This window comes from Urocitellus parryii, chromosome X, assembly GCF_045843805.1.
Source record: "Urocitellus parryii isolate mUroPar1 chromosome X, mUroPar1.hap1, whole genome shotgun sequence".
Taxonomy (NCBI): domain Eukaryota; kingdom Metazoa; phylum Chordata; class Mammalia; order Rodentia; family Sciuridae; genus Urocitellus; species Urocitellus parryii.
Window position 1 is genome coordinate 115,285,174 of NC_135547.1, and position 26,973 is coordinate 115,312,146.

The 26,973-nt window shown below is 38.0% G+C and overlaps 1 protein-coding gene across 2 annotated transcripts in view; it reads right to left on the reverse strand.

The window, feature by feature from the left end:
* The window catches only part of Phex (phosphate regulating endopeptidase X-linked), a 188,755-nt gene that overhangs the window by 91,801 nt on the left and 69,981 nt on the right, over positions 1-26,973 (reverse strand). For both annotated transcript variants that reach the window (XM_026401375.2, XM_026401376.2), the window contains exon 12: positions 11,992-12,093. In XM_026401375.2, the coding sequence (XP_026257160.1) occupies positions 11,992-12,093 (102 nt within the window). The remainder of the gene's footprint in view (positions 1-11,991; positions 12,094-26,973) is intronic.

A 26,973-nucleotide genomic window follows, 5' to 3' on the forward strand; every position in this document is an offset into this window, starting at 1 on the left:
GAGTTCCAACCCAAAGGAAAGAACAATCTATTCAATGAAATAATGTCAGAAAAAAATTGAAACATGAAGAACAAATTGGAAAAAAAATTCAAGAGGCTTACAGGATACCAACTTTCCAAAATCACAACAGTTCCACACACCAAGGCACATTATAATGAAAATGCCTAACTTACAGAATAAGGAGAGAATATTAAAAGCCACAAGAGAAAGGAATCAGATTGCATATAGGGGCAAACCAATTAGGTTATGTGCAGATTTTTCAACCCAGACACTGAAAACTAGAAGATCCTAGAACAATATATATCAAGCTTTGAAAGAAAATGGATGCCAACCAAGAAACTTTATCCAGAAAAAATTAAGCTTTAAATTTGATGATGAAATAAAAAACTTCCATGATAAACAAAAGTTAAAAGAATTTACAACTAGAAAACCTGCACTACAGAACATCCTTGGCAAAATATTCTATCAAGAGGAAATGAAAAACAAAAATGAAAATCAGCAGAGGAATGTATTACACTAAAGGAAAATTAATCAAAGGAGAAACCAAGTCAAGTTAAATAACAAAAATTAGAAAAATGGCTGGGAATACAAATCATGTCTCAATAATAACCCTGAATGTTAATGACTAAATTCACCAATCAAAAGACATAGGCTAGCTAATTGGATCAAAAAAAAAAAAAAAGACCCAACAATATGTTGCCTCCAAAAGACTCATCTCATAGGAAAAGACAAACACAGACTGGAGGTGAAAGGTTGGGAAAAATCATACCACTCACATGGACTGTGGAAGCAAGCAGGAATGTCCATACTCATATCAAATAAAGTAGACTTCAAGCCAAAGTTAATCAAAAGGGATAAAGAAGGACACTACATATTGCTCAAGGGAACCATACACCAACAAGACATAACAATCATTAATATATATGCCCCAAACAATGGTGCAGCTATGTTCATCAAACAAACTCTTCTCAAGTTCAAGAGTCTAATAGACCACCATACAATAATCATGGGTGACTTTAACACACCTCTCTCACCACTGGACAGATCATCCAAACAAAAGTTGAATAAAGAAACTATAGAAATCAAGAACACAATAACTTAGACTTAATAGACATATATAGAATATATCAACCAACATCAAGCAGATACACTTTTTTTTTCTCAGCAGCACATGGATCCTTCTCAAAAATAGACCATATATTATGCCACAGAGCAACTCTTAGCAAATACAAAGGAGTAGAGATACTACCATGCATTTTATCCAATCATAATGGAATGAAATTGGAAATCAATGATAAAATAGGAAGAAAAAATCCTACATCACATGGAGAATGAACAATATGCTACTGAATGAACAATGAGTTACAGAAGACATCAAGGAGGAGATTAAAAAATTCTTAGAGGTAAATGAGAACACAGACACAACATATTGAAATCTCTGGGACACTATGAAAACACTACTAAGAGGAAAATTCGTTGCACGGAGTTCATTCTTTAAAAGAAGAAAAAGCCAACAAATAAATGACCTCACACTACATCTCAAAGCCCTAGTAAAAGAAGAACAAACCAGCAGCAAAAGCAGTAGAAGGCAAGAAATAATTAAAAATCAGAGCTGAAATCAATGAAACTGACACAAAAGAAACATTGAAAAATTTTACAAAACTAAAAGTTGGTTCTTTGAAAAAATAAATAAGATTGACAGACCTTTAGCCATGCTAATGAAGAGAAGAAGAAAGAGAACCCAAATTACTAGCATACGTGATGAAAAAGGCATTATCACAACAGACACTACAGAAATACAGAAGATAATTAGAAATTATTTTGAAACCTTATACTCTAATAAAATAGAAGATATTGAAGGCATCGATAAATTCCTAAAGTCATATGACCTGCCCAGATTGAGTCAGGAAGATATATACAACTTAAACAGACCAATATCAAGTGAGGAAATAGAAGAAGCCATCAAAAGATTACCACCAAGAAAGTCCAGGACTGGATGGATATACAGCTGAGTTTTACAAGACGTCTCAAGAAGAACTAATACCAGTACTCTTCAATCTATTTCAGGAAATAGAAAAAGAGGAAGTACTTCCAAATTCATTCTCCAAGGCCAATATCGCCCTGATTCCAAAACCAGACAAAGACACCTCAAGGAAAGAAAACTTCAGACCAATATTTCTAATGAATATAGATGCAAAAATCCTCAATAAAATTCTGGCAAATCCAATACAAAAACATATCAAAAAGATGGTGCACCATGATCAAGTGGGATTCATCCCAGGGATGCAAGGCTGGTTCAACATACGGAAATCAATAAATGTTATTCACCACATCAATAGACTTAAAGATAAGAACCACATGATCATCCCGATAGACACAGGAAAAGCATTTGACAAAATACAGCACCCCTTTATGTTCAAAACACTAGAAAAACTAGGGATAACAGGAACTTATCTCAACATCATAAAGGCTATCTATGCTAAGCCTAAGGCCAACATCATTCTAAATGGAGAAAAACTGAAGGCATTCCCTCTAAAATCTGGAACAGGACAGGGATGCCCTCTCTCACCACTTCTATTCAACATAGTTCTTGAAACATTGACCAAAGCAATTAGACAGATGAAAGAAATTAAAGCAATAACTATATGAAAAGAAGAACTTAAACTAGCACTATTTGCTGACGATATGACTCTATACCTAGAAGACCCAAAAAACTCCACCAGAAAACTTCTAGAACTAGTAAATGAATTCAGCAAGGTGGCAGGATATAAAATCAACACCCATAAATCAAAGGCATTTCTGTATATCAGTGACAAATCCTCTGAAAAGGAAATGAAGAAAACTACCCCATTCACAATATCCCCCAAAAATAAAATAAAATAAAATACTTGGGAATCAACTTAACAAAAGAGGTAAAAGATCTATACAATAAAACTACAGAACCCTAAAGAGAGAAATCGAAGAAGACCTTAGAAGATGGAAAGATCTACCTTGCTCATGGATAGGCAGAGTTAATATTATTAAAATGACCATACTACCAAAAGCACTATACAGGTTTAACGCAATTCCAATCAAAATACCAATGGCATTCCTCATAGAAATAGAAAAAGCAATCTTGGGGCTGGAGATGTGGCTCATGTGATAGTGCGCTCACCTGGCATGCGTGAGGCACTGGATTCAATCCTCAGCACCACATAAAAATAAAATAAAGATATTTTAAAAGAAAAAAGAAAAAGCAATCATGAAATTCATCTGGAAAAATAAGAGACCCAGAATAGCTAAAGCAATTCTAAGCAGGAAGAGTGAAACAGGTGGTATCGCTATACCAGATCTTAAACTGTACTACAGAGCAATAGTAACAAAAACAGCATGGTACTGGAACCAAAACAGGCTGGTGGACCAATGGTACAGAATAGAGGATACAGAGACTAACCCACATAATTACAACTACCTTATATTAGACAAAGGTGCCAAAAGCATGCACTGGAGAAAGGATAGCATCTTCAACAAATGGTGCTGGGAAAACTGGAAATCTATATGCAACAAAATGAAATGTTTTGGAAAAAACATGCAAATTTGTTCTTTCTTCAGGTTTCCACTTTGTTAATTTATTGAAAGTTTGGGAAATTGAGGAATGTCTTAAGTAATGTAATCAAATTATATCAAAGCACTGCTAAATATCTCAGGTTCTCCTTGTAGGCACTTCTAAGTATTTTGTCCAAAGTAGAACAATGGACTGAAAATCTACTGGTTAATGCACTGATTAGTATTTAACAAAAGACCTTTAATAGAGCAGTTTCTTCAAGAACATTTTTTTAAGAGAGAGAGATAATTTTTTAATATTTATTTTTTTTTAGTTTTCGGTGGACACAACATCTTTGTATGTGGTGCTGAGGACTGAACCCGGGCCGCACCCATGCCAGGCGAGCATGCTACCGCTTGAGCCACATCTCCAGCCCCTCAAGAACATTTTTGTTCAACAGAACAACTTGGAAGGGAATCTTCAAAGTATGAGCAAATGGGTTGATTCCAGTTCCATTTTGTGAGCATGCTTATTAATAACTCAGAAAAACAATAAAACCAGAAAGTGAATTTATCAAATTATGAATTATATAGAAGTGAGAATGGTAGTTACACTGAATGACAGACCTGAGTTACTAAAGATCATCTGGGATACCATTCTAAAGAATTATTTCTAAATTTTGGAGAAGAGCATTGTGAAAAACATGTTTATTATAGCAATAGCTATAATAGATACCCAACCATACCCAACTATGGGGAGATGTTTAAGTGATCTTCTGTATAACTAGTAAAAGAATATGTAATAATGGTGAATATTCTTTTATAAAGAATATGTAAAATTATGCAAAATGCTTACAATATAAATGTTAGGAGACTAAGAAAGGAATCAAATTTACATACACAGCATTGTTCAAGAATGTCTTATGTATAGGGGAAATTACAGTAATACATCAAAATATAAGCAGTGGTTATGTTTGGGTGATGGAACTATTGATGAGTTTCTCTTTCTATTTCTGTATTTTACTTTGAAGATTTTCTTTAATGAACATAGATTTTCATAGCAAAAATAATAAACATGAAGAAGATGCAGAAATATTTTTCAAAAGCCAGAGCCATAAACAAAAACAAGTAAATGCATCGTAATGAAAAGAAATGTGAAATTCTGGGATGAGGTTTTTTAAAAATGCTAACTTTAGGACTGCAGCAACAAGGCTTAACAACAGCTCCTGTGAGATTAAAAAAAAAAAAAAGACCTAGAAATTAACTGACTGTAAATTTGGTATGAGCCAACAGTGGCATGCATGGCTGAGGGGGAAAGATAGCCATAATATCAGCTTCGGATTCCTTAATATAATTTGTATGCAAAACAAAGGCAGCAATAATATTCCCATTGTGCTGGGTGAGTTGGACTCTATCTAGAATATTGTGTTCAGCCTTGAACTTGAGCTTTAAAAAAAAAAAAAAAAAAGATGTTGAAAACTGGAGAGAAGCCAGCAGGATGAGGCATCATAACCGCAGCAGAGAGATTGGTTCTCACTTTGGCTGCATTAGAATCATCTGGAGAGTTGATTAAAATGCACATTCCTGGGTCCTCTTCCCGAATTTTTGATTCTATAGGTATGGGATGGAGCCAAGAATCTGCATTTCTAACTAGCATATAGGTGATACCAAGAAAGTGGTATCACCTGCTCTGGAAAACAAAACACAGACTGTGAAACCAGATTGCCAGGAATGGAGTCCCAGTCTTCCCCCTACTAGCTGAATGACCTTGGGCAAGGTTGATTGCCCTCTCTGTGCTTTGGTTTCTTCATCTGTAAAAAGAAATAACTTCCGCCATATGGATTTTATGCCATTGCAGTAGTTTGGCAGATGGAGCAACAGTGGAAAATGTTGGCGTGATTGGGCTCTGAGTGCCTCAATCTTCGCCCAGGGCACTCACCTGTGAGATGGTGAAAAAAGGACTTCTTCAAGGAGTGAGAAGAAGTGACCACTTATTAACACAGACTTGATGTCAGGAAAATTTCCCCTATAATCACCTGGAGTTCTCAGAGTGTGGGTCCCACACCAATAGCATCAGCATCAACTAAAGACTTGTCAGAAATGCAAATTCCCCAGGCCACCTCAGACCTACTAGATCAGAAACTGTGGGGCTAGAACTGGCAATTTGCATTCTAAGGGGTCCCTCCTGATGGTGCTGACCCATAGTCAAGTGTGAGAATGAATAACCTAAATCATCACCCAAAACAATTGATATGAGGCACTAGAACATGAACATTTGATTAAACTCACTCCAAAAACATATCAGGAGGATGCAGCTCAGTGGTAAAGCACCTGCCTAGCATGTGTGAGGCCCTGGGTTCCATCCCCAGCATGGAAAATAAATACCAGATAGAATATGCCTCTGATAAATATATACATCAAACTCTTACTTATACCATATATTTGCTTTTGTACTTAAAACATATATAACACAAAGATGATACTGAATTTGTTCAAACCCGGAAAATCTAAAATCCATAGAGAAAAGCTATCACCTCTTATGATTTTCTCAGTAGGGGCTGCTTCTTATTTTATATGGGGAGGAGGGGGCAGGAGTGGGAGGTGGAACATCTGAGAGTCTAAAGGGACTCAGGGACCATGGACTTAGGTTATCCACCCACCTCTCTAACCAACAGGAAAGCCCAGTGACCCAAACTAATGAACTAAACCACACTCACTTCCTTTCTCCCTCCCACCAATGCAACCAAAGCCTCTCCACTCCCATAGGACAGAAGTTTGATAGAAGCTGCTGGCAGTGTTGAGAGTATTTCTCATGCTCTAGGAATTCATCTAAGTGCTTTAGAATACTGACTCCTTTAATCCAAAAACAAACTTCTATGGTAGGTACTGATCTCCCCATTTTACAGATGTGAAAACTGAGGACAATAGTGATGAAGTAATTTCCAAACAGGTCACAGAGCTAAGAAGAGATAGAAAGTTGGTTTGGAACCTAGGCAGTGTTTTTGCAGTCTGTGTTATTAATCTGTATACTGCAATTTCTGTTAAGGCCAACGAAGGAAAGGAGATACAAGTAGGAAGTCTATCATGGCTTGTTTGTGTGTGAGAGACAGGGAGCCAGAGAAATGGGGTGATAGGGCTGGTACAAGCTCAGTATGGAAGGCACATAGGAGCCAGAAGAGGAGGGACCCAGGGCAAGCAAGAGGCTTACATGCTGTTTTGCCCCTCCAGGTCCCTGGTAAACACTGGAGCTGGTATAGGAAGCAAGGTCTCTCTCTCCTCCCTCCCTCTCTCTCTCTCTCTCTCTCTCTCTCTCACACACACACACACACACACACATTTTTGTGTGTGGTGCTGGGGATTGAACCCAGGGTCTCACACGTGCTAATCTCTCTAGGGAAATTCACCTTAAAAATAATGAAATACCATTCCATATCTATACAGTATCGTTTTGTTTTGTTTTGTAATACTGGGTATTGAACCTGGGACTCTCTATGACTGAGCTACATCCCCAGCCCTTTTTATTTTTTGAGACAGGGTCTCACTATTGCCAGGCCGGCTTTGAACTTACAATCCTCCCACTTCAGCCTCCCAAGTAGCTGGGATTGTAGGCATGCACCACCACACCTAGCTGGGGTAACTGCATTCTTATGTAGTTATACAAATATGCTGTCAGGTGTAATAGGAATGAGAAGGAAACTTTGACCAAAGTCCTTCCTTTCCTTTTCTTCTACAAATCAGTTTACAATGAGCATGTGCAGTGCAGCAGGAGTAAGGGAGTTAAGTGATTTAGCAAGGGACAAGGACTGCTGGTTGCAGAGTTACTGGAATTAGCAAGTAGGAAGAGCCCAGAGGAAGCCTTGCCCATAGGCTGCAAGGACATGGGCAGTGACAGGATCTGATTACATAACAGAGGGAGAGAGGAAGGAACTGGGTGGGCACTCTCTGAATAGCATGCCCCATGCACATGTTTGGGCTCCTTAGAAACCTCCTCCCCTAAATTCTCTGGACTGCTTTGCATCTCCATGATATTAAACCATCTCCTATCTCCCCTGCATCCATGGCACTCCTGTACCACACTAGGAGTATAAAGGGCCCTGCAGACAGGAGTGACTGCAGATGACTATCCCCCATTCAGAATCCGCAGCTCCTGGCCCAGCACCTGGCACATCATCATTGTGCTGGAAATGTTTGCAGAATTGAGTTTGCTGAGATGCAGTGAAATGCATTGTCACCTTCAAGGCAAGGAAGTGTGGAACACACAAACTTGGGGCTGTGTCCTCAGTGGGGATCCCCTTAGAAGCAAACCCTGAGACAAGGATTCAAGCACATGCAGTTCATTTGGGAGGTGAAAGAAACACCAGAGGGGCACGGAGAAGTGAGAGCAGAATGGAAGGCAGTCAATAAAGGGCATCTTGCCAAGCAGCTCAAGCCCACTGGGGAAGCCCCGGGAGCCCTTGTAGAACACAGGAGAAGAACGAGGAAGCTGGGGCAGTACACACCATTGCCCATCAATTGTTGGTTGAGGGCTGCCGAAGAAGTTGTGGTGTGCCCCCCAGTCCCACACTGTACTCCAGGCCCTCCATGTGAGTGACACAGCAGGCTCGGCGGGAAGAGAAAGCTCTTAGGCAAAAGCAGGAGACTGCAGCTACAAGATAGACAGGTGAGCAATGAAGTGGTAAGGACAAGGTCACTGGTTCCCAAACTTTATTACCCAAGGGTTTAGCCCCACCCCTAGAGTGTGGGGGGAGGGCAGTATGTCGAAGGGATCTGCATCATAACAAGTTCCCTAGAGCTGCCTGTCAGGCTCTGCTGAGGACGCAGGCAGGGCACTAACTGGTGGTACCAGAATGCATGCCAGAGGGAAATGCAATGCCTAGGATTGGCAGAGCTTAGAGACAAAGGCAAAGAGGTGAGCTACACTCCTGTTTTGCCCTCTGCAAGAGAACACTTCCCTCTTCATTCAAAGTCTGTGTGGGAGTCGCATGCCTGTGGAGATGGGAACATACAGCTGACTTCTCTGCACCTGCTGTGGCTAAGGCAACTCCCTCACAGCATCCTCAGCATGCTACCTCCCAGTGACTTCCATCCTGGTATTTTTCTCTGGATGTAGCCTAACAAGCTTAGGTCCTGGTGACAAAAAGCACAAACAAGCATTTCAGAAGGGATTCAGCATTTGGCTATATAATTCAGTTCAGCTGGGGATGAGCCTTGTTCAGAAAACTGCTCCTCCCGATCTGACCCTGAGCTGGCCAGGGTGGCTGAAGGTTACACTGAGTCCTTCTCCCTCCCAATTTAGGAATCGTTATATATTGACCTTGAAAGCCTCTTCCTTTGCTCTGGCAAGGGTAAATCCTCCAGAAGATACCCCCCAAATCATTCTTTTATCATCTTACACTCATTCACTGACTTTGATTACCAGAAAAATTGCAGGCCTCCCATCCTATGCTACTTATTTACAATAAGAGTACATGCTTGCAGGAAATGCAGAATCATGAACAAAAACTGGTGCTTATTTCACAATACCAAATTTGCACTTGAAAGCTACACCATGTGTTTCAACACACAAAAGCATCCATGACCTCTTAAGAGATGAGCAGGAAAAGGCAGGGAGACAGAGATAACAAATTTACCCTTCACAGAAACAGAGACACCCTCATTTATCTTTTACAATGATCACCCCCAGTAAAGAGCGCAGCAAAGCCACATGGACACACTTCCATTTTGAGATGGGGTCACTGCCACAAAAGCCACGGGGTTAGGCCTCAGACCACTGTGAATATCTGGACCACCCAGTTCAGGAAGTTGGTCACTATAGAATGCTGAGGTCGACACCTCTTAGGAGGAGCTTTAATTAGCTGCAGTCCAGACCTTCATGGCAAGGGAAAAAAAAAAAAAAAAAAGCTTCGGCCCCTCGCAAATGGGAACATTTTTTCAGCTTTCCCAATGGGTTGCCAAGTGACTCAGCATTGGCCCAATGTGGGCACTATTATTGATGAGAAATCTTCCGCCTGGGTGATATACTGCATAAAACACATGCCCAAAGAACAGTGCCAAGTCATGCCAGGAAGAAAAGGCGAATTATTCACCTCCACTTCAAATGCAGGCAAATCCTTTCTTAATGCAGGGGCTACTCCATATCAGAAAGACAAAGCCCTGAGATAGTCAGAGATTTCCATCTAAGATTCAAGGAATTATTAGGCAGAGTCTCTCCTTTCTTGTTGACTATTAAAAGGCAATCAAATTGAGGACAGCAGAGAAAAAGGGCAAGAAAAAAAATTTCTTTTTCAAAAACAGGCCCAAAGTAGAAAGCTGCATAAAAGCTGTCAGCTCATTGTGTTCTTTATGAGTAGTATGAGCTCCACCCAGAGGTCATTTCTAGAACTGCAAGTTCATTTAATTTGGAGAAGGGAAACCTCCATCTTTTGGGGTCCAGGGCGGGACGAGCCTCAGAGAATTGCTGGAAATTCTTGGAAACATCCTTCATTCTTGCCTTTCATTAAAGGCACTACTCTGAAATCTGAAAGATAAAATATACCTGGGGGACCTAGCGAGATCCAGGAGGACAATTTGCCTTTGATATTTGTACCTGTCGAGGAACTAGCAAAGTTCCTGGCAGATTGAACTCAGCTCAAAGAAAGCAGAGTGTTCAAAGACTACTTTTAGAAGAAAAACTGACAGCTCTCATGAAATAAAATCGAAGACTGGAGAGCAACTCAGGGGGCAAGCAAGAACACGTCTAATATTAGAAATACTGGGAAGAGTTCTCCTTTAAGAAGGAGGTATGATCTGCTTCCCTAGAAAGCCCAACTGTAAGGCACCCATTCCCTTATGGTACTAGGAAGATTGCCTGGAGGCAATCTTGATGCATACTTCTCAAAGAACTGACTGAAGTTTCCAGAACATTCCCAAGCATCTGTCCATTCATAAAACACACACACCCTCACAATCCACCCCACCCTTGTGGCCTTGTACTAATTCATACATACACTACCCCAGTCCCTAAGGAGTTAGGCTAAAGAGCCCTAAATATCCTGAGGCCTCAACTGCCCAATTCTGTTCCAGATATCCCAGATATCTACCTTCTGGAGCACTTTCCATAACATTCTGTGCACACCTGTCCTTTCATGACTTAAAAGACAGCTTTGACAGACCTTGGAGGGGAAAACAAAATCAAATTTACCATTTGTCTTCCTCCAGCACTCCCCCACCCACCACCCAAATTCTGTCTTCACTAGAAACACTGAACAGCTTTTTCACATAAAACATCTATGGCAAGGTCATATTAAAGCTCTAGAAAATATCCTTGCTAAACTTCTGCACACTCCCATTTCAACAAGTCTAAGCATTCCCAGAATGTTGCCCTCTTTGTTTCTTGATCATAATGCAAAAATATTTGTGCTTGGGGTTGGGGATATAGCTCAATGATACAGTGCTTATCTAGCATGCACAAAGCCCTCTGGGTCTCCAGAACCAAAACAAAAAATAATTTAGTGCCCAGGATGACTCAGTATGATTCCCTAATGATAACAATCACACTGGCCTAAATCACAAATGTTCAGACTGTACCCTAGATCCATGAACCAGGCTGGGAAGGGGATCCAGAAAGCTATAAAATTTCTAGGCATCCCAGGTGATAGCTATTATCAGAAAGGTTTCAAAACACCTCTTGAAAGAAAAAAATGCTCCAGATTTTATAGGCTCCCAGCTGCAGAGTAGCATCCATGAACAGTGTACCAGGCATGCTATACCCACTAGAGCTCCAGTTCCATCAGAATACCTAGAATTTAAGATAGGCTCAATTTTTTTATTTTTAAAAAGCAATACTGTTAATACTTTCCTCATTTATTCCCTTATCTTGTTTATGGTATCAGAAAAATTTACAAGGCCCACCAAGTGTCTACTGCTAACTTTTTACTCCTACACAATGGTCTACTACTGGTCCACAATTGATAAGCATGGTCTTTGGATCATTTGTGTTAAATGATGGGCTAAGAAGTAGATCTATTTGGTTACTGGAAAGGATTTGCCTCAGGACATTTGCACACATAATGCACAGAGAAGAAGGACACATGGCCAATACAGGTTTTCTTCTTCTTTGCATCTTGAGGGCTCTTCTGCCAGCTGCTCCCGATGGCTCCCAACTGCTCTGCATTCTGCCATATCCAATGGTGGTTTATGGCAAAATTCACTAGGTAGCAGGCCATGAGGCTCTTATAGACAGCAATTAGAAGGGAAAGATGAATTATTTGGGGTATTTGAAAATGCAGTTAGAGAAAGAAAAAGTCAGATATTATTTTCTCTTAACCCTCAGTGATGAAATCTATTTATTCATCCAAAAGCACACACCTAAATCTGGAGTCATTCAGAACCAACAGCTCAGTCAATATAAAAATCAACTACACAGTCAATGTCATCATGAAAATCCATTAAACCAGAAATCATATTTTGTTCATCAAAAGGAATTGTTACCTTTTCTTTGGCTTTCTTTTTCGTCCCTGCATCCATCCAGTCATTTTCTTTCTCCAGCATATCAATGAAGGCCCAGCGAACACCCTCAATCAATTCCTCCATCTACAAGAAAATACCCAAAGAAGAAGTCTCAAAGACAAAAACTTCAGACAAGGTTTTCTGAACTAAAATTAGCTTGTGTAGAAATAGTTCAATGTTCAATATGATGAGGAAGAGGTTTTTCCAGCTTGACCCCATATTCTGGCAGAATTTATTCTAAAACCAGTAAATTATAGCCTTTTCTTTCCATGAGAATAACTGGATAGCCCAGCTGCAAAAGGATAATGTGTTTTTATTATTTCTAATAGGTTATGACTAGGAGGTGATCTGCTTAAGCCAATTTCAATAATTTAATAGGGATCTGAGAGAGACTAATAAAGGCACAGACTGTGTATTTCAGATAGGTATTGCAGAAGAAAGTGAACGAACAGTTGGTACTGTTAACCAAGAAACAGGCAAGAAGGGCCATTACTCCAAAGAGTGCTTTGCCAACATGAATCAGACTTATGCCAAGACCCCAGATCTTCCCAAATTGAGTGCCACTGGTCAAATCAAATGCTTGGCTGTTCTCTATCATCTTTCTACCCTCCTCTCTACTCTCTTTTAGCTCAGCAAAGTCCCATTATTTCAGATCTAGAATGGTAGATGCAAAGGGAGCTTCTACAGAATATCTTCTAAAAGGCCTGTTCCCAGAAGTTCAAAGAGTGAGGCTACATTCACAAAGAGGACAAGTTTTCCCTAGCTTTGCTGCCAGCATCTGCAGGCCAAGAGAGGACTGGGAGAAAAAAGACCATGACACTTAATTTCAGAAGCCACACAGCAGTATGAGGAGGCTATGCCTGTCCGTGGGTGCATACCCCTCAAAATCCCATTCTCCTACAGAGATGCTCTGGCTTCCTTAACAGGCACCCAAGAAAGAATAAATATTGAGATCTGGCCCCAGAAATAAGTTAAATTTGAGATTATGGGATTATAAATCAATTTTAACATTACCTCTAGAAGGAAAACAGTTTAAATGTTTCCTTTGTTCTATAAGGAATTGTAGGCAGGAAGCTCAAAATAATTTTTTTCTGTTTAATAAGTTTTCAGCTATGTTTTCAGTTCAATAACAGTTGTAAGGGAACCAGAGCTGTAAATCAGTGGGCTGGGTTCCATCGTATGTAAATAAGAACAAACAGCAGATGGAAGGGGGTGGGGGGAGCTTCACAGCTATTTCTTCCCAACTTAGTAAAAACATGTAAAAGAAGAGAAACCTCGACTTGGGATTGGGGCATAAGAAAACATGAAATAATGGTAGAGCAAAGGTCCTATAAAAAGCATTGTCAATGGTTTCCAACTTTATCTATACATTGGGAGCTTTGGGGGAACTTAAAAGAAAACTGACCAAAAAATAATGAAACATTTTAAATTAAATAAAAAATCCTGAGGCCCAGGCATCAGGATGTTGATCTCATTAATCTAAGTTCTAGCCTGGGCTCTAGTTTTTGAAAGCTCAGCAGGTGATTCTAATGTGCAGCCAGGGTTGAGACCCACTGATCTAGGGGAAGCCATTTATTTTACAAGTAAGGAAATTAAGAGCTGATGATCTGTCCAAGATCATATAGCCGGTGAGGGTCAGAGCCAGGCCCTGACCACAGAGCTAAAATGACAATTGTGAGCTCAGAGCTTGTAAGAGCAACAACAGTGTCCTGCATAAATTAGACGAAAATGCCAGGAAAGTGGAAGGGAACCAACTGAAAAACGCAGAAGTCAACATTTTAAACAGAAAACACCCATAAGGAGGGTGTGAAAATGGCCAAGAAATCTCCAGAGACTAGATCTTCTGCATACGCAGTCATCGGCACCCCAAGTCTTTGTGACCTCATCACGCAGCAATGGACTTCAGCCACCCCATCACCTACATGTGGAAAGAGAAATACATCCTCCACATTAGGGAGGGGCAATGGGGATGGAAAGAAGCTAGGAGATTGATTTGAGAGATTTAGTAACCAAATGAACGGAACCAGGTGATTAATTGTATGTGGGAGGCGAAGAAAACTGGGAAAGTTAGATTAATTCCTAGGCTAGGCTTCAGTGGTTATTGTTGCCATTCTCTAAGACCAGAAGCATGAGAGAGAAAGAGGGATAGGGACAGAAGCCAGATAACAGGTGCCTGGGGTTATAGCTCAGTTGGTAGAATACTTGCCTGGAATATATAAGGCACTGGGTTCCATCCTCAGCACCACATAAAAATAAATAAATAAAATAAAGGTATGTGTCCATCTACAACTAAAAAGAAAAAAATAAAAAGAAGCCAGGTTACAGTGTAATGAGGAGAGCACTATGAACTAAAAGAGTTAAGGTATAGGTCTGAGGGTTTGGGTTTGGGCATGTTTGCTGCTACTCCTGTTTTTATTGTTGTTATTTTATTGTTGCTATTGAACATGTGAGATATTTGACTGTGTTTGAATACCAATGGAAAGGATCCAGAAGAGAAGGGATTGGGGAAGAGAAAGTTATTAATGGTCTCTGAAAGGGCAAAAGGAAAGATGGGGCTGGGACCCAGAGACTATATGCAAGGATTCATCTTAGTCAGGGGACAGGACTATGAGAGAGGAGAAGGATAAAATGGATGAAATAGTGCACATTTTGCAGAAGAATCTACAGATTAGATAGTAGAAGGTTGGGAGAGTCCTCATTTAATCATGTGGCTTTTCTCCATTAAATAGGATTGAGTTCTGCTAAAAGGATTTCTCTAAAAACAAAAAAAATTCTTCAAACATGGACATTCACATCTTGGCAGCATGAACAAACTGCTAAGAAGAGGGGTATTTACAGATGAAGGAAAAGAAAACAGCGAAAGTTTTCCTCTCAATATCCTGGCCAGCATGTACCAATAATAGGAAAAATAAGTGAAAGAATAAGTTTAAAAAGTTGAAAATATAGGAAAATATTTATTTGGGATAAGGTGTATGTAAACTAACCTTACATTTTGGTTTAAAATAAATTAATCAATCAAATTAAATAAAATAATCACAATCCAAGCCAGAGAGATCTTTGGCAAATTTTAGACTTTGAGATATCTATGTTTAATCTTAAGGTCATTTTACTCCTATTTTCCTGGGGGCATTTATAATGAAGTATACACTTATTATTAAAATGGAGATGAGTGTTCTGGATAACTTTTTCTAAGTAGCATATACCCTCATGAAGACCATAGGACCTTCTCTGGCCATTCTTAGACATTATGATGACTTAAATTCATTAAAGTTTTGTGGGATGAGGTGGTGCCCATCTATAATCCTAGTGACTCTGGAGTGTGAATTAGGAGGATGGAAAGTTCAAGGCCACCCTGGGCAACTTAGCAAGGCTCTGTTTTAAAAGGTAGTGGGGCTCTAAGGATATAGTTCAATGGTATAGCTCTTGCTTAACATATGTGAGGTCCTAGGTTCAATTCCTAACATCACACACACAAAAAAAAACAGTTTTAAGCATTTTTGCATGCGTTTTCAAAGTCCTTTGCCAATAACTTGTTAATTGCCATTCCAATTGGAAATGAAGGCAAAAAGATTTAATCTCATTATCTGGATGAAGAATGACAAATAGTTGACTCACATGCAGCTTCCCCCCTTCTCTGCTGTTCTTTTCCTTCCCTGAACCATCACATCTGTCTCCCCTAAATCCATCTTTTGATATCTCATTCTCTTTGTGGTTCTTTCATACATGTCAAACACAAGTAAATCAATTCATTTTTGTTTTCCCATGAGCTTCAGCTGGTCCTTGCCCTTGAGAGCAACTCTGTTCCAGCCCCCATCTCAAGTTCTTTTTTTTTTTTTGCAGAATTTATAAATTTATTATATAACATTTTCTGTGAAATGGTGCTGAACTACCCCAGCAGACTTCAAGAACAAGGGAAATCTTTGAAGGTGATTAATGTCATTGGTTGGAATGTCAATGCAAATACGAGAAATAATGATTTTAGCATACTGGAACTAGGAAGATAAATCACTGAACATTTATGATTTTTATCTTTAGACTACTCTCCAGCATCACATAATAACATTGCATTCAGTCAAGTCATGTTCCCTGAGGCAATAAGAATCTGATATAATTTTAAAACAAGAAAAAAGAGAAAAAATAGGATTTCCTCACCAAACCTTGACCTAACACCCCAACCAGCCATCATATGGCATTATTAGAAATCATTTAAAGTAGAAGTCATCAGGTTAAGTTATCCATAGAAAATGTTTATTTAGAGTCAAAGATCAAAATGTAACATATAAAAATTAAAGTGTTATGTGGTAAAATCTGCCACATTCAGGGTAAGGGCCCGCCAGACAAAGCAACAGTGCTTTGAGAGAAGTCAGTTCATCCACCATGGTTATTTGTAGTTTCCTTCAAAGCTTTGTCTCTGGCAATAAAGAAATCTTACAAAGCCAACTCAAGTCCTACCCATGGATTCCAAACATTTAACCCCATACTTTAAGTCCCATCTCAGAGTGACTTTCAGGAATATAATCAGAACGATACAGATGTGCTCAATTGCCTTCCCCTTTACATTTATTTGGAAAGATCTATAACAAGAAGATCTGTAAAGATCTATAACAAGAAGATCTGTAAGCTTTGAGAACAGAAAACATGATTTAGATCAAATGAGATCAAGCAAATGAAAAAGTATTTCACAAATATAAAATTGTTAGTTTTATGATTTCATATTTCACACTCTATGATTTTCATATCTCACATGATTTTTCACACATGATTTCATATCATGTTAATACCTAACATTGTCATATAGCCAATGCTCAGTAAATACATATTGATCACTTTATGCTTTTCAAAACCTCCAGTGGAAGTTTTAGCCAGAGCAATTAGGCAAGACAAAGAAATAAAAAGCATATAAACAGGAAGGGAAGAAGTTCAATTACACCTGATTGCAGATGATATGATACTATCTATAGAAAAATGTAAAGACTCCACCAAAATACTATTGGAACACGCATTCAATACTGTTGCAGTATACAAAATGAACAGCCAAAAATCTGTAACATTTTTATATACCAATAAAATTACTGCAAAAGAAATTATGCAAGCAATTTCAATCACAATAGCTACAAAAAAAATTATATACCTAGGAATAAATTTACCTAAGGAAATGAAAGACTTCTACAATGAAAATTACAAAACACTGATGAAGGAGAATACACACACACCAAAAGACAAAAACAAATAAAATGGAAACACCTCCCATGTCCATGAATTGAAGTACTTTTGTTAAAATGACCACACAGAAGGAAGGGGATTGAGAGGAAGGGAGGAGGAACAGGAAAAAGGAAGAATGGTTTGTGAATCTGACTTAACTTTCCTCTATACATTTATGAATATACCACAGTGAATCTCACCATCATTTACATTCACAATGAACTAATTTTTTTTCCAAAAAAAGCTATAAATAAATAGCAGGAAGCTCAGTAGAGGGAAGAGAACAGGGGGAAGGGGAAGTACTGGGGACTGAATTAGAGAAAATTATATTCCATGATTTTATAATAATGTCAAAATGAACCCTAATGTTATGTATAAAAAATATTTTAAAAATACCATACAGATTGAAAGCAATCATCATGAAAATGCCAATGACACTATTCACAGAAACAGAAAAAAAATCCTAAAATTCATAAGTAAGCACTTAAGACCCCAGTAGTCAAAGTAGTCTTCAACAAAAAGAACAAATATAAATAACTCAGCAATATCTGATTGTAAGACATACTTCAGAGCCATAATAACTAATACAGAAGAGTACTATTATAAAAATAGACATACAGACCAGAGGAATAGAATAAAGATCCCAGGAATAAATCTACACATCTACATCCAACTGATTCTTGACAAAGATGTCAAAAATCTATGCTGAGAACAAGCTGAGAGTAGTGGTACATGCCTATGATCCAGGTTACTCAGGAGGCTGAGGCAGGAGGATCCCAAATTGGAGGCCAACCTGGGCAATTTAGCAAGACCTTCTCTAAAAAAATAAATCAGAAATAACATACATTGTAGAAAGGACACCTTTCAATAAATGGCTCTGGGAAAACCGGATTAGCTATATGCAGAAGATTGAAACTTGGACCCTATCTCTCACCCTGTAAAAAATCAACTCAAAATGGATCAAAGACCTAAATGTAAGACCTGAAACTGAAAGTATTAGAAGTAAGCACAGGGGAAACATTTCAAGACATTGGTACATTCAATGATTTTTTTTAAAAAAATATGACCCCAAAAGTACAGGAAACTAAAGCAAAAATAGACAAATAGAATTATGGCAAAAGAAAAAGCTTTTGCACAACAAAGGAAATAATCAACAGAGTGAAGAGACAATTTCAAAATGGGAGAAAAAATTTTGCCAGCTATTTCATCCAAAAGAGAGTTAATATCCATAATATATAAAGACCTCAAAATACTTAACAACAAAAAATTTGGCAAATGGGGGGCTGGTGTTGTGGCTCAGTGGTAGAGCACTCGTCTACCATGCATGAGGCACTGGGTTCAATCCTCAGCACCATGTAAATGTAAAATGAAGATATTGCGTCCACTTAGAACTAAAAAAATAAATACTTAAAAAAAGACTGCTAGCTTTAAAAAAAATTGGCAAATGGAGGCTGGGATTGTAGCTCAGTAGTAAAAGCACTTGCCTAGCACATGTGAGGCACTGGTTTTAAGCTTCAGCCCCATATAAAAATAAATAAATAAAGATATTGTGCCCATCTACAACTAAAATGAAGAACTGGCAAATGAACTAGTGAAACTTCACATTATGTACAACCACAAGAATTTGATCCTAATTGGAATAAATTATACTTCATGTTTGTATAATTTAAAATACACTCTACTATCATGTATATCAAATAAAAAATGGCAAATGATCTGAACAGACACTCTTGAAAGAAGAAACAGACAACAGGTACATGAAAAAAAAGATACCTGTCATTAGCTATCAGAGAGATGTAAATTAAAATTATGATATCAATTTACCCAGTTAGAATGAATATCATTTAAAAAAATAGCAAAGGCTGGTATGGATGTGTAGTACTGCATGTTCTTTCTCATATGTGAAAGTTAAAAAAAAAAAGTTGACCTGAAAGTAGAATAGTGATTTATTAAACATTAGGAAGGTAGGCAGATAAAGGAAGCTTGATTTGATCAGTGTACTTTGTATACATGTATTGAAATAGCATACTAAACCCCATTGATCTATACAATTAAGACATGCTAACCAAAAATAAGATTAAAAAAAATAAAACAAAACCTTCCAAAATATAGACACCTGGCAAAGAAGTGAAATTGAATCAAACTTTTTTCATATATGTTCATGTGTAACAGTTATTTCAGCAATACTAAGAGAAAATACCAAACTTCCTCACAGAAAGTATGTGATTATTCAAGTAGAACTAGGAGGTTTACTAAAATGGAAGCTGAAAATAGAAAAAAAAAAATAATGCAAGTTACCCTTTTCAAATGAAGCCATTTTTGAAAAGAGAGACCTATTCTGATATAGAAATTCAAAGCCTGAATCTATGGAACTTATCAGTGAGTAGCAAATCCATCTTTATATTAGGAGGCAAGGTTCCCAGCAAATATCTCTGGAATGGTTCCAACCTACAAACAAATATAAACTTTAGTGTAAATCAAATGACTCAATAAGTTTGTCTAGCCATTCTGACATTGGTGATGTCCCTGTGGCACAGGACAAATAGCTAAAAATGGTTAAAATATATAACTATATATCACATAACTTGTAGAAATATTATAGGATTATATAATTCTGAAAAAGACAATTGTTGAGAGCCACAGCCAAAGGGGCCCCAGCAAACTTCCAGCTGCCAGCAAACTTCCAGCTGCCAGCTGATGATTGGCTCACAGCGGCCCCAGCAACATCTAGCTAATTGGCTCCTCCACAGAGCTGCTCATTGGGCTGTTTCCCTGCCTTTTCAGACCACGGAGCTGCTCATTGGGGGACTTCTTTGGCTCCACCCATGCGACCCAGCCAATCAGCCTCAAGAGCAGGAGGATTGTGGGAGGTGGTGAGGTTTGTGTGGGTGAGAGGCGTGTGGAAGCCGGTGGTGGCAGTTGGGCTCTGAGGGTTTTTTTTTTTTCCTGAGGAGCTGTTTTGTTTGGCATTTATAGTTCTAAAAATAAAGTTAGTTTCTTTTGACAAGTGGTTCCTGAATTGTGCCCAGCCAGACTGCGGCAGACAATAAAGAAAAAATTATCGAGGTTGATTGTGTGCATCAATCTTAAATTAATATTGTGCTAATAAAATTCTTAACTAAAAGGCATAATCTTGAATAGACTTTCTTCTTTAACACAATTAGAAGTTATCATATCTTAACAAACCGTGAGCTTAAAATGTTTCCAGTCTTCCTAGTGTTTTAGTGCATGGCCAGTTTCCTTGACTTTTAACCACTTGATTAATGAAAGTGCCAAATGGAACTCATTATTAATAATATTTATGATTAACCCTGAAAAAATAGACTGCAATCTCAGGGAGAGTGTCCTAAATCTTTTATTTCTGGCAATTGTCATTTTATTAGAAATACAGACATTAAATCATTGCATTAATAAATATTAAATATTCATTGATTCATTTTTATACTGTAACTTTTTATAAGAATGAGTTTGGATTGGCTCCGGATAAAAATATAATAATTCCATTAAAATAAGAAGTAACAAAGAGACATGTGGAGGTAGAAGAAATGATTAAGCCAGAAAACTAAGGATAGAAAATGCTGAGATTTCTAGCAGCCACGTGTGCTAGTAAATCATACCAGTTTGTTATACCATTTAGCAAACTTGCATAGCTATTACACATGTTGGCAAAATAAAAAACGAATATCAAATTATTTGGGCCCAAGTCATGCTAAAAAGTGTGTTAGTCTGGTGCAGGAGTTTAGTATGTCCTTTTATGAAAACACATGTATCCATAAGATTGGGGTAAGAAGGAGGAATAAAATATATTCATTAGATATGAACATATAGACTCTGTTCCAATTTTATAATTCATCCTTCCCTGTTTCTCACATACTCATTATGAGAGGAAATGGATCAGAAACCAGAATATTTACAAGTCAACCAATCTCATAATGGTCCAGCCCTTGGCTATGGATAAACTACTTCCAGCAAGTCACTATGACTAGTTACTTTTAACACTCAGATCTTATTGAAGGGATAAAGGCTTTTTTCTCAGTAAGTGAATCTCCAGTATAGGGTCTTTGCATTTTACAAGTCTGATCAATGTGCTCCACAAGACTGTGGCTGATAATACATAACAAAGGCCAACAGTGTCCAATGCTATCCAGAGACGTAGACAACAAACAAGAAAGGTGGGCCAAATGTGTCATCATTGTGGAAGCACACCCAAGGACAAGATCAAAAGTAGTGTCTAAACTTATTTCAAAAGAAGTCCCAATGAGCTATCTAAATTACTTGTTTTGCTGGATGTCATTTTACCAAAGATTGCATAAATGAGCTGTCAGGATGGGGTCTGATATTTGTTGTAACAATATTTAGCCCATAGAGAGTTGTGAAACCTAGATCTGTTATAGAAATTATATTTGGCTCCTTGAGTAGTTTCATGAGACTCTCCTATGAGCCAGACTTAGCATTAAATGATTGGGCAGGTTCTGGAACATGGCCAGGGCACTGGCATTAAAAGGATCTTTATCCCAACAGAAAGTTACTACACTGGTTATGCATGGAGGACTAGCAACAGCCACCCCCAGGCACCTCACTCACTCTCACTCTTTCTGAGATAAATTAGGAAGAGGTGATCTCCATGCAGGAGTTGCCACAGCTATGCCAAAATCTTTTTTTTTTTTTAAAGAGAGAGTGAGAGAGGAGAGAGAGAGAGAATTTTTAATATTTATTTATTTATTTTTTAGTTCTCGGCGGACACAACATCTTTGTTTGTATGTGGTGCTGAGGATCGAACCCGGGCCGCACGCATGCCAGGCGAGCGCGCTACCGCTTGAGCCACATCCCCAGCCCTATGCCAAAATCTTAATGTTATATATTGTACCTTTACTGCTCATGTTAGGCATGACACACATAGTAACAATAGCTAACATTTACTGGGCACTTACTATGCACCAGGTTTTGTGCTGAACCTTCTATAAGGATTATCTCATTTAATCCTCACCACAAACCAAATTGGTAGGTACTATTTTTATCCTTATTTGTGATATGCTGCAATGATGCCCCTGCTTTTACCCACACCCTTTGCCATGTGACTACAGATCTTCTCACTAAAAATGCAGAGTCCATTTCTCCACTATATAAATCAGGACTAGCCTTGTGACTTGCTCTGGCCAACACAATGCAGACATGACATTATGCCAGTTCTGAGCAGGAGCCTCAGGAGGCCCCACATGTTTCTGCTTGCTCACTTGCATCTCTGCCACAACCATGAGAACATGCCCAGGCTAACCGGCTGAAGGAAGTAAGACACATGGAGTAGAGCCCAGTCATCCCAGCCACTTCTGCCAAAGCCAACCTAGATCAGCCAACCCCCAGACATTTGAGCAAACCCAGCCAAAATCAGCAGAACTGCAAAGGGGACCAACACTGACTCCAGATGCATCATCAGTAACTTCTTATTGTTGAATGCCAGTCAGGTTTTGTGACTGATTGTTACATAGCATTACTGTAGCAACAGAAACTCATGCACAATTTACAAACAGGAGTACAGGCTCAAAGAAGTTGTCTAATTTTCCCAAATTGGTTAGATCTGGGCTATGAGATGCCATTAGAACTTTGTAGAAAATTGGATATAATTTCTATATTCTATAACTATATTAAAAAGTCCTTTAAGACCCAAATTATTTTGGTTTTCCTTAACCCAGTTCTTCAACCAGTTTCTCTGGAAACTGATTTGAACAATAAAATACCATTTACTAGACAAACAAGAACACTTGATAACCAGAAAAAAATATCCTTTACTTGCATGAGTGTGTCAAAGGGAGATATATATATATACACACACACACACACACACACACACACACATATATATACATATATATATATATACATACATACATACATACATACATCATACATACTGGTCTTAAGAGCAACCCTCAAGAGTACCTGCATCTGGAGGGAATGAATAAGTCCTCGGTTTAAGGGCAATGCTATAATGCATGGCACTGACTTTCATGTGACTTCTGCCATCAACGTTATAGTTACATCTCATTTACTCAACCACTGAGAGAAACAGTGATCAAGGGAATTGGAGAACTTAAAGAATATTAATGGCAGTACATCAATTCAATTATCTTGACTCACTAATGAGGTGAACTCCTAGTGTATAGAGGTTGTAAGTTCAAACTCCACCGCCGCAATTGGACCCATGTGAGTAGTTAAGTCTTCCATACCAGCTGTAGCAGTATGGGGTAGGAGGAGAATTCCATTCTTAGGATAAGAATTACACTAGAATTGTTCACGTAAAGAGCAGCTCAGAAAAATGAAGATACTGTAGGTCATCTATGGCATTATTTGGGGACATGAACAATGTCTTTACTATGGAGGGAAAGATAAGCTACTAGAATGCAGGAGAAATTAATGAATTGTTTTACACAGTAAGAAAAGTTTTAATTCTTTGCCCAGAGTCTAAATCTAAAGTGTAATAATGGGCTGGGGTTGTAGCTCAGTGGTAGAGCACTTGCCTAGCATGTGTGAGGCACTGGGTTTGATCTTCAGCACCATGTGTAATAAAAGATTTATTCTGCTTTATCTAGATTAACCTTCTGAATATAGAATGTTTTAATATATAATAAAAGACCAGTGACTTTAGATGTGTCTGAGGAGTGACAAAGATTATCTTCTTGACCAGAGTTTAGTTTCTCAACTGGACCTTGACCTTGCCCTCCTGTCTACCCCCTCACCCCCAACCTGTCCTTGTCAGGCCTTCCTAGCTAGGCTCTAGCAAGAATTCTGCTAAGTGGCTTTAGAGAGAATTTCCAACCCTCAATATCATATCACTCTCTATATCAGATCCAACTCTTTGGGGTTTTTTTGTATGTTTGTTTGTTTGTTTGTGGTGCTGGGGATTGAACCCAGGGCCTTGTGCATGTGAGGCAAGCACTCTACCAACTGAGCTATATCCCCAGCCCAGTTCTTTGTTTTTACCCTTAAAATCTGATCACCCTTAACTGCCTGCAGCAAGAATCCTGTTAAGTTAGTTTAGTAATAATTTCCCTCCTCTTGATGTCTCTTCCTAATAATTTTCCATCCACTGATCCCCTAATTCTGCCTGTTTGCTTGAAATTCACAACTATCTTTGCAACATTTGGAGTTGAGCCCAATCTCTCTCCTCTATTGCAGTAGAATTGACACCTTTTGCAATAGACCTGAATAGACTGTATGACTTTAACAAGCATAAAAATATTTTTCTTTATCACCTTATAACAAAAACAGAGAAATCTTGAGGGAGCAGGAAAAAAAACCTACTGGCAAAATTGAGATATATGAATATATATATGAAAAAAGACAGGTAGTTTGGGTACATGGTGTCTACAAAGAAATAAAACAAGATCTCTTAAATACAGAAGAACTTAGCTCAGCTGAAATTTTCAGATGGGAATTTCAACTTCACTGAATTTTCTAGAAGCTATAGTTAAAGCAAAAAGACCTTTTCAGCATCAACACAAAAGAAAAATTGGTCTTTGATGTATATGCTCACATTTCTGCCTTAGTAACTAGAGAGTGGTAAACAACAATGAAAAAAATTGTTTGAAGAAATATTCCATAGATGTGGGTCACCATTTGAAATATTGATGGTCACTCCTTAGACTGATGTAGGTAGAAACTACTGAAAATTGAGCTTAGTGTATAGCCTGAATCAAAGATATCCTAAAAAGTCGTTCTTAGATCAAATCTCTGATCAAGCTTCTTTCTTGTTTCCCTTTCTTCTGACAGGTATATAAATACAAGAATGCAATGACAACTGGTTGGATTTAAACTTAAGTTTTCACTATATTTATCTTTAAAATATGGACATTCTAGAAACTAAACCTATTCCAGCTGTACCCTATCTCTACAATTCTAAAAAATAGGAAATGTGAGCCTTTTATTTTTATAAGATGTTACTATTAGAATAATACCCTAACAAGGATGAATTAATTATAGGAAGAGCCACTGAGAAGTCTCTAGTCTCCTCATTCCAGTCATAAAATTGGAAATGATTCAAGAGCAGCAAAGGAATATGCTGTAGTTCAGATCAAAGGTCCATGTGGTAGATTTGTTCCTCAAGGTGTTGCTATTGTTATTGACAGGTGTAGGATGTGGGACTTAGTAGATCTTTAGGTCATTAGGGGCATGCCCTTGAAGGGGTCAGGACACCCCCATCCCTTCTTCTTCCTCTCTTTTATTTTCTGGCCATGAGATAAGCATTGCAATACTCCTGCCATGACATTTGGTCGGGTCACATGCTTAAAAGTATCAGGGCCATCTGAACATGGACTGGAATCTCTAAAAGCATGAACCAAAATAAACCTTTTCTCTTTATAAGTTCAGGTATTCCTTACTATAATAGAAAGCTGGTTAACACAGAATGGAACATAGATTTAGGCTAGAACAATCTTCACTTGAATCTCTAAGCTATTTGTAAGCTACATGACCTCACGGATTTTGGTGAACTCTCAATTTTGTCATCTAGAAAATGGACACACTAATAGTAATTATGAGGCCAATGTGAAGATTAAATGAGTTTTCATATTGAAAACACATTAAAAATTTTCTGGAAACCTAGTTACACCTCAGTACAACTACCCAACACTATTATCATCACTAGATTTTTTAAAATTTTAGCGCATTGTAATTATACAAAATAGTAGGGTTCATTTTGATATATTCATAAATGCATATAACATAGTTTTCTTCCCTCCTTCCCTTCTTCCCTCTGATTACCTTGCTATACTGTATTGGTCTTCCTTCTATTTACTTACTTATTTTTTTTTAAATATTTACTTTTTATTTGGACACAATATCTTTATTTATTTATTTTTATGTGGTGCTGAGGATTGAACCCAGGGCCTCACACATACTAGGCAAGCGCTCTACCACTGAGCCACAACCCCAGCCCCAACTTACTTATTTTTTAATTGGTACATTATAGTTATGGATAAAATTGGAATGCATTATGATATATTCATACACACATGGCATAATTTGGTCAACTTTATTCCCCAGTTCTTCCCCTTTGTCTCCTTCTCCTCCTTTACTCTTGGTTAAAAAGCTTCATCACTAGATTTTTAAATCATTATCTTGATCATTACAGTGCCACTAGACCCAGATGACAAACCCTTCTCTCCCTAGCTTTCATTGGAATCTTTACCTGCCCTTCATGGAAATGAATATCCATCTGTGACACTTATATATTATAGATATAAATTATAATTGATAATAAAATTAAATGGAAGAACAGCAAGTAATAACATTAAACACCCTCCCCTAGACATGCCTAATCCTCTCTCACCATTTAGGTTATGAGCACATAGATTAGGTCTTGCACGGTAGGATGAGAGCATCATCTCTATTTATGGTGACAGTACATCATTAATTCTCTGGGGAAGTCCCACTTTCTATCCTGTATATAACGTTCCATAAAAGTAATTTGTTAATTGCTTACCTAATATGATATATGATCATCATCTAAATAAAATTTAAAAATTAAAGAAGTCTTTTGACAGAGAAGGGTATGATTTTTAGTTCTGAAGATTAAGATAGAGGGATAGAGAGGGAGATGGGGAGAATGATAATATAAAAGTCGCAAATTATATCCACAGGACAAAGTTATTTTGAACTCCAGAGTATTCACAATGTGGGAGATTTCACCAAAAAAATCCAGATTTCTGGTTTCTCTCAAAAATGAAAAATAAAAATTGAAACAAAGTACTCCAGGCCTGCATTCCT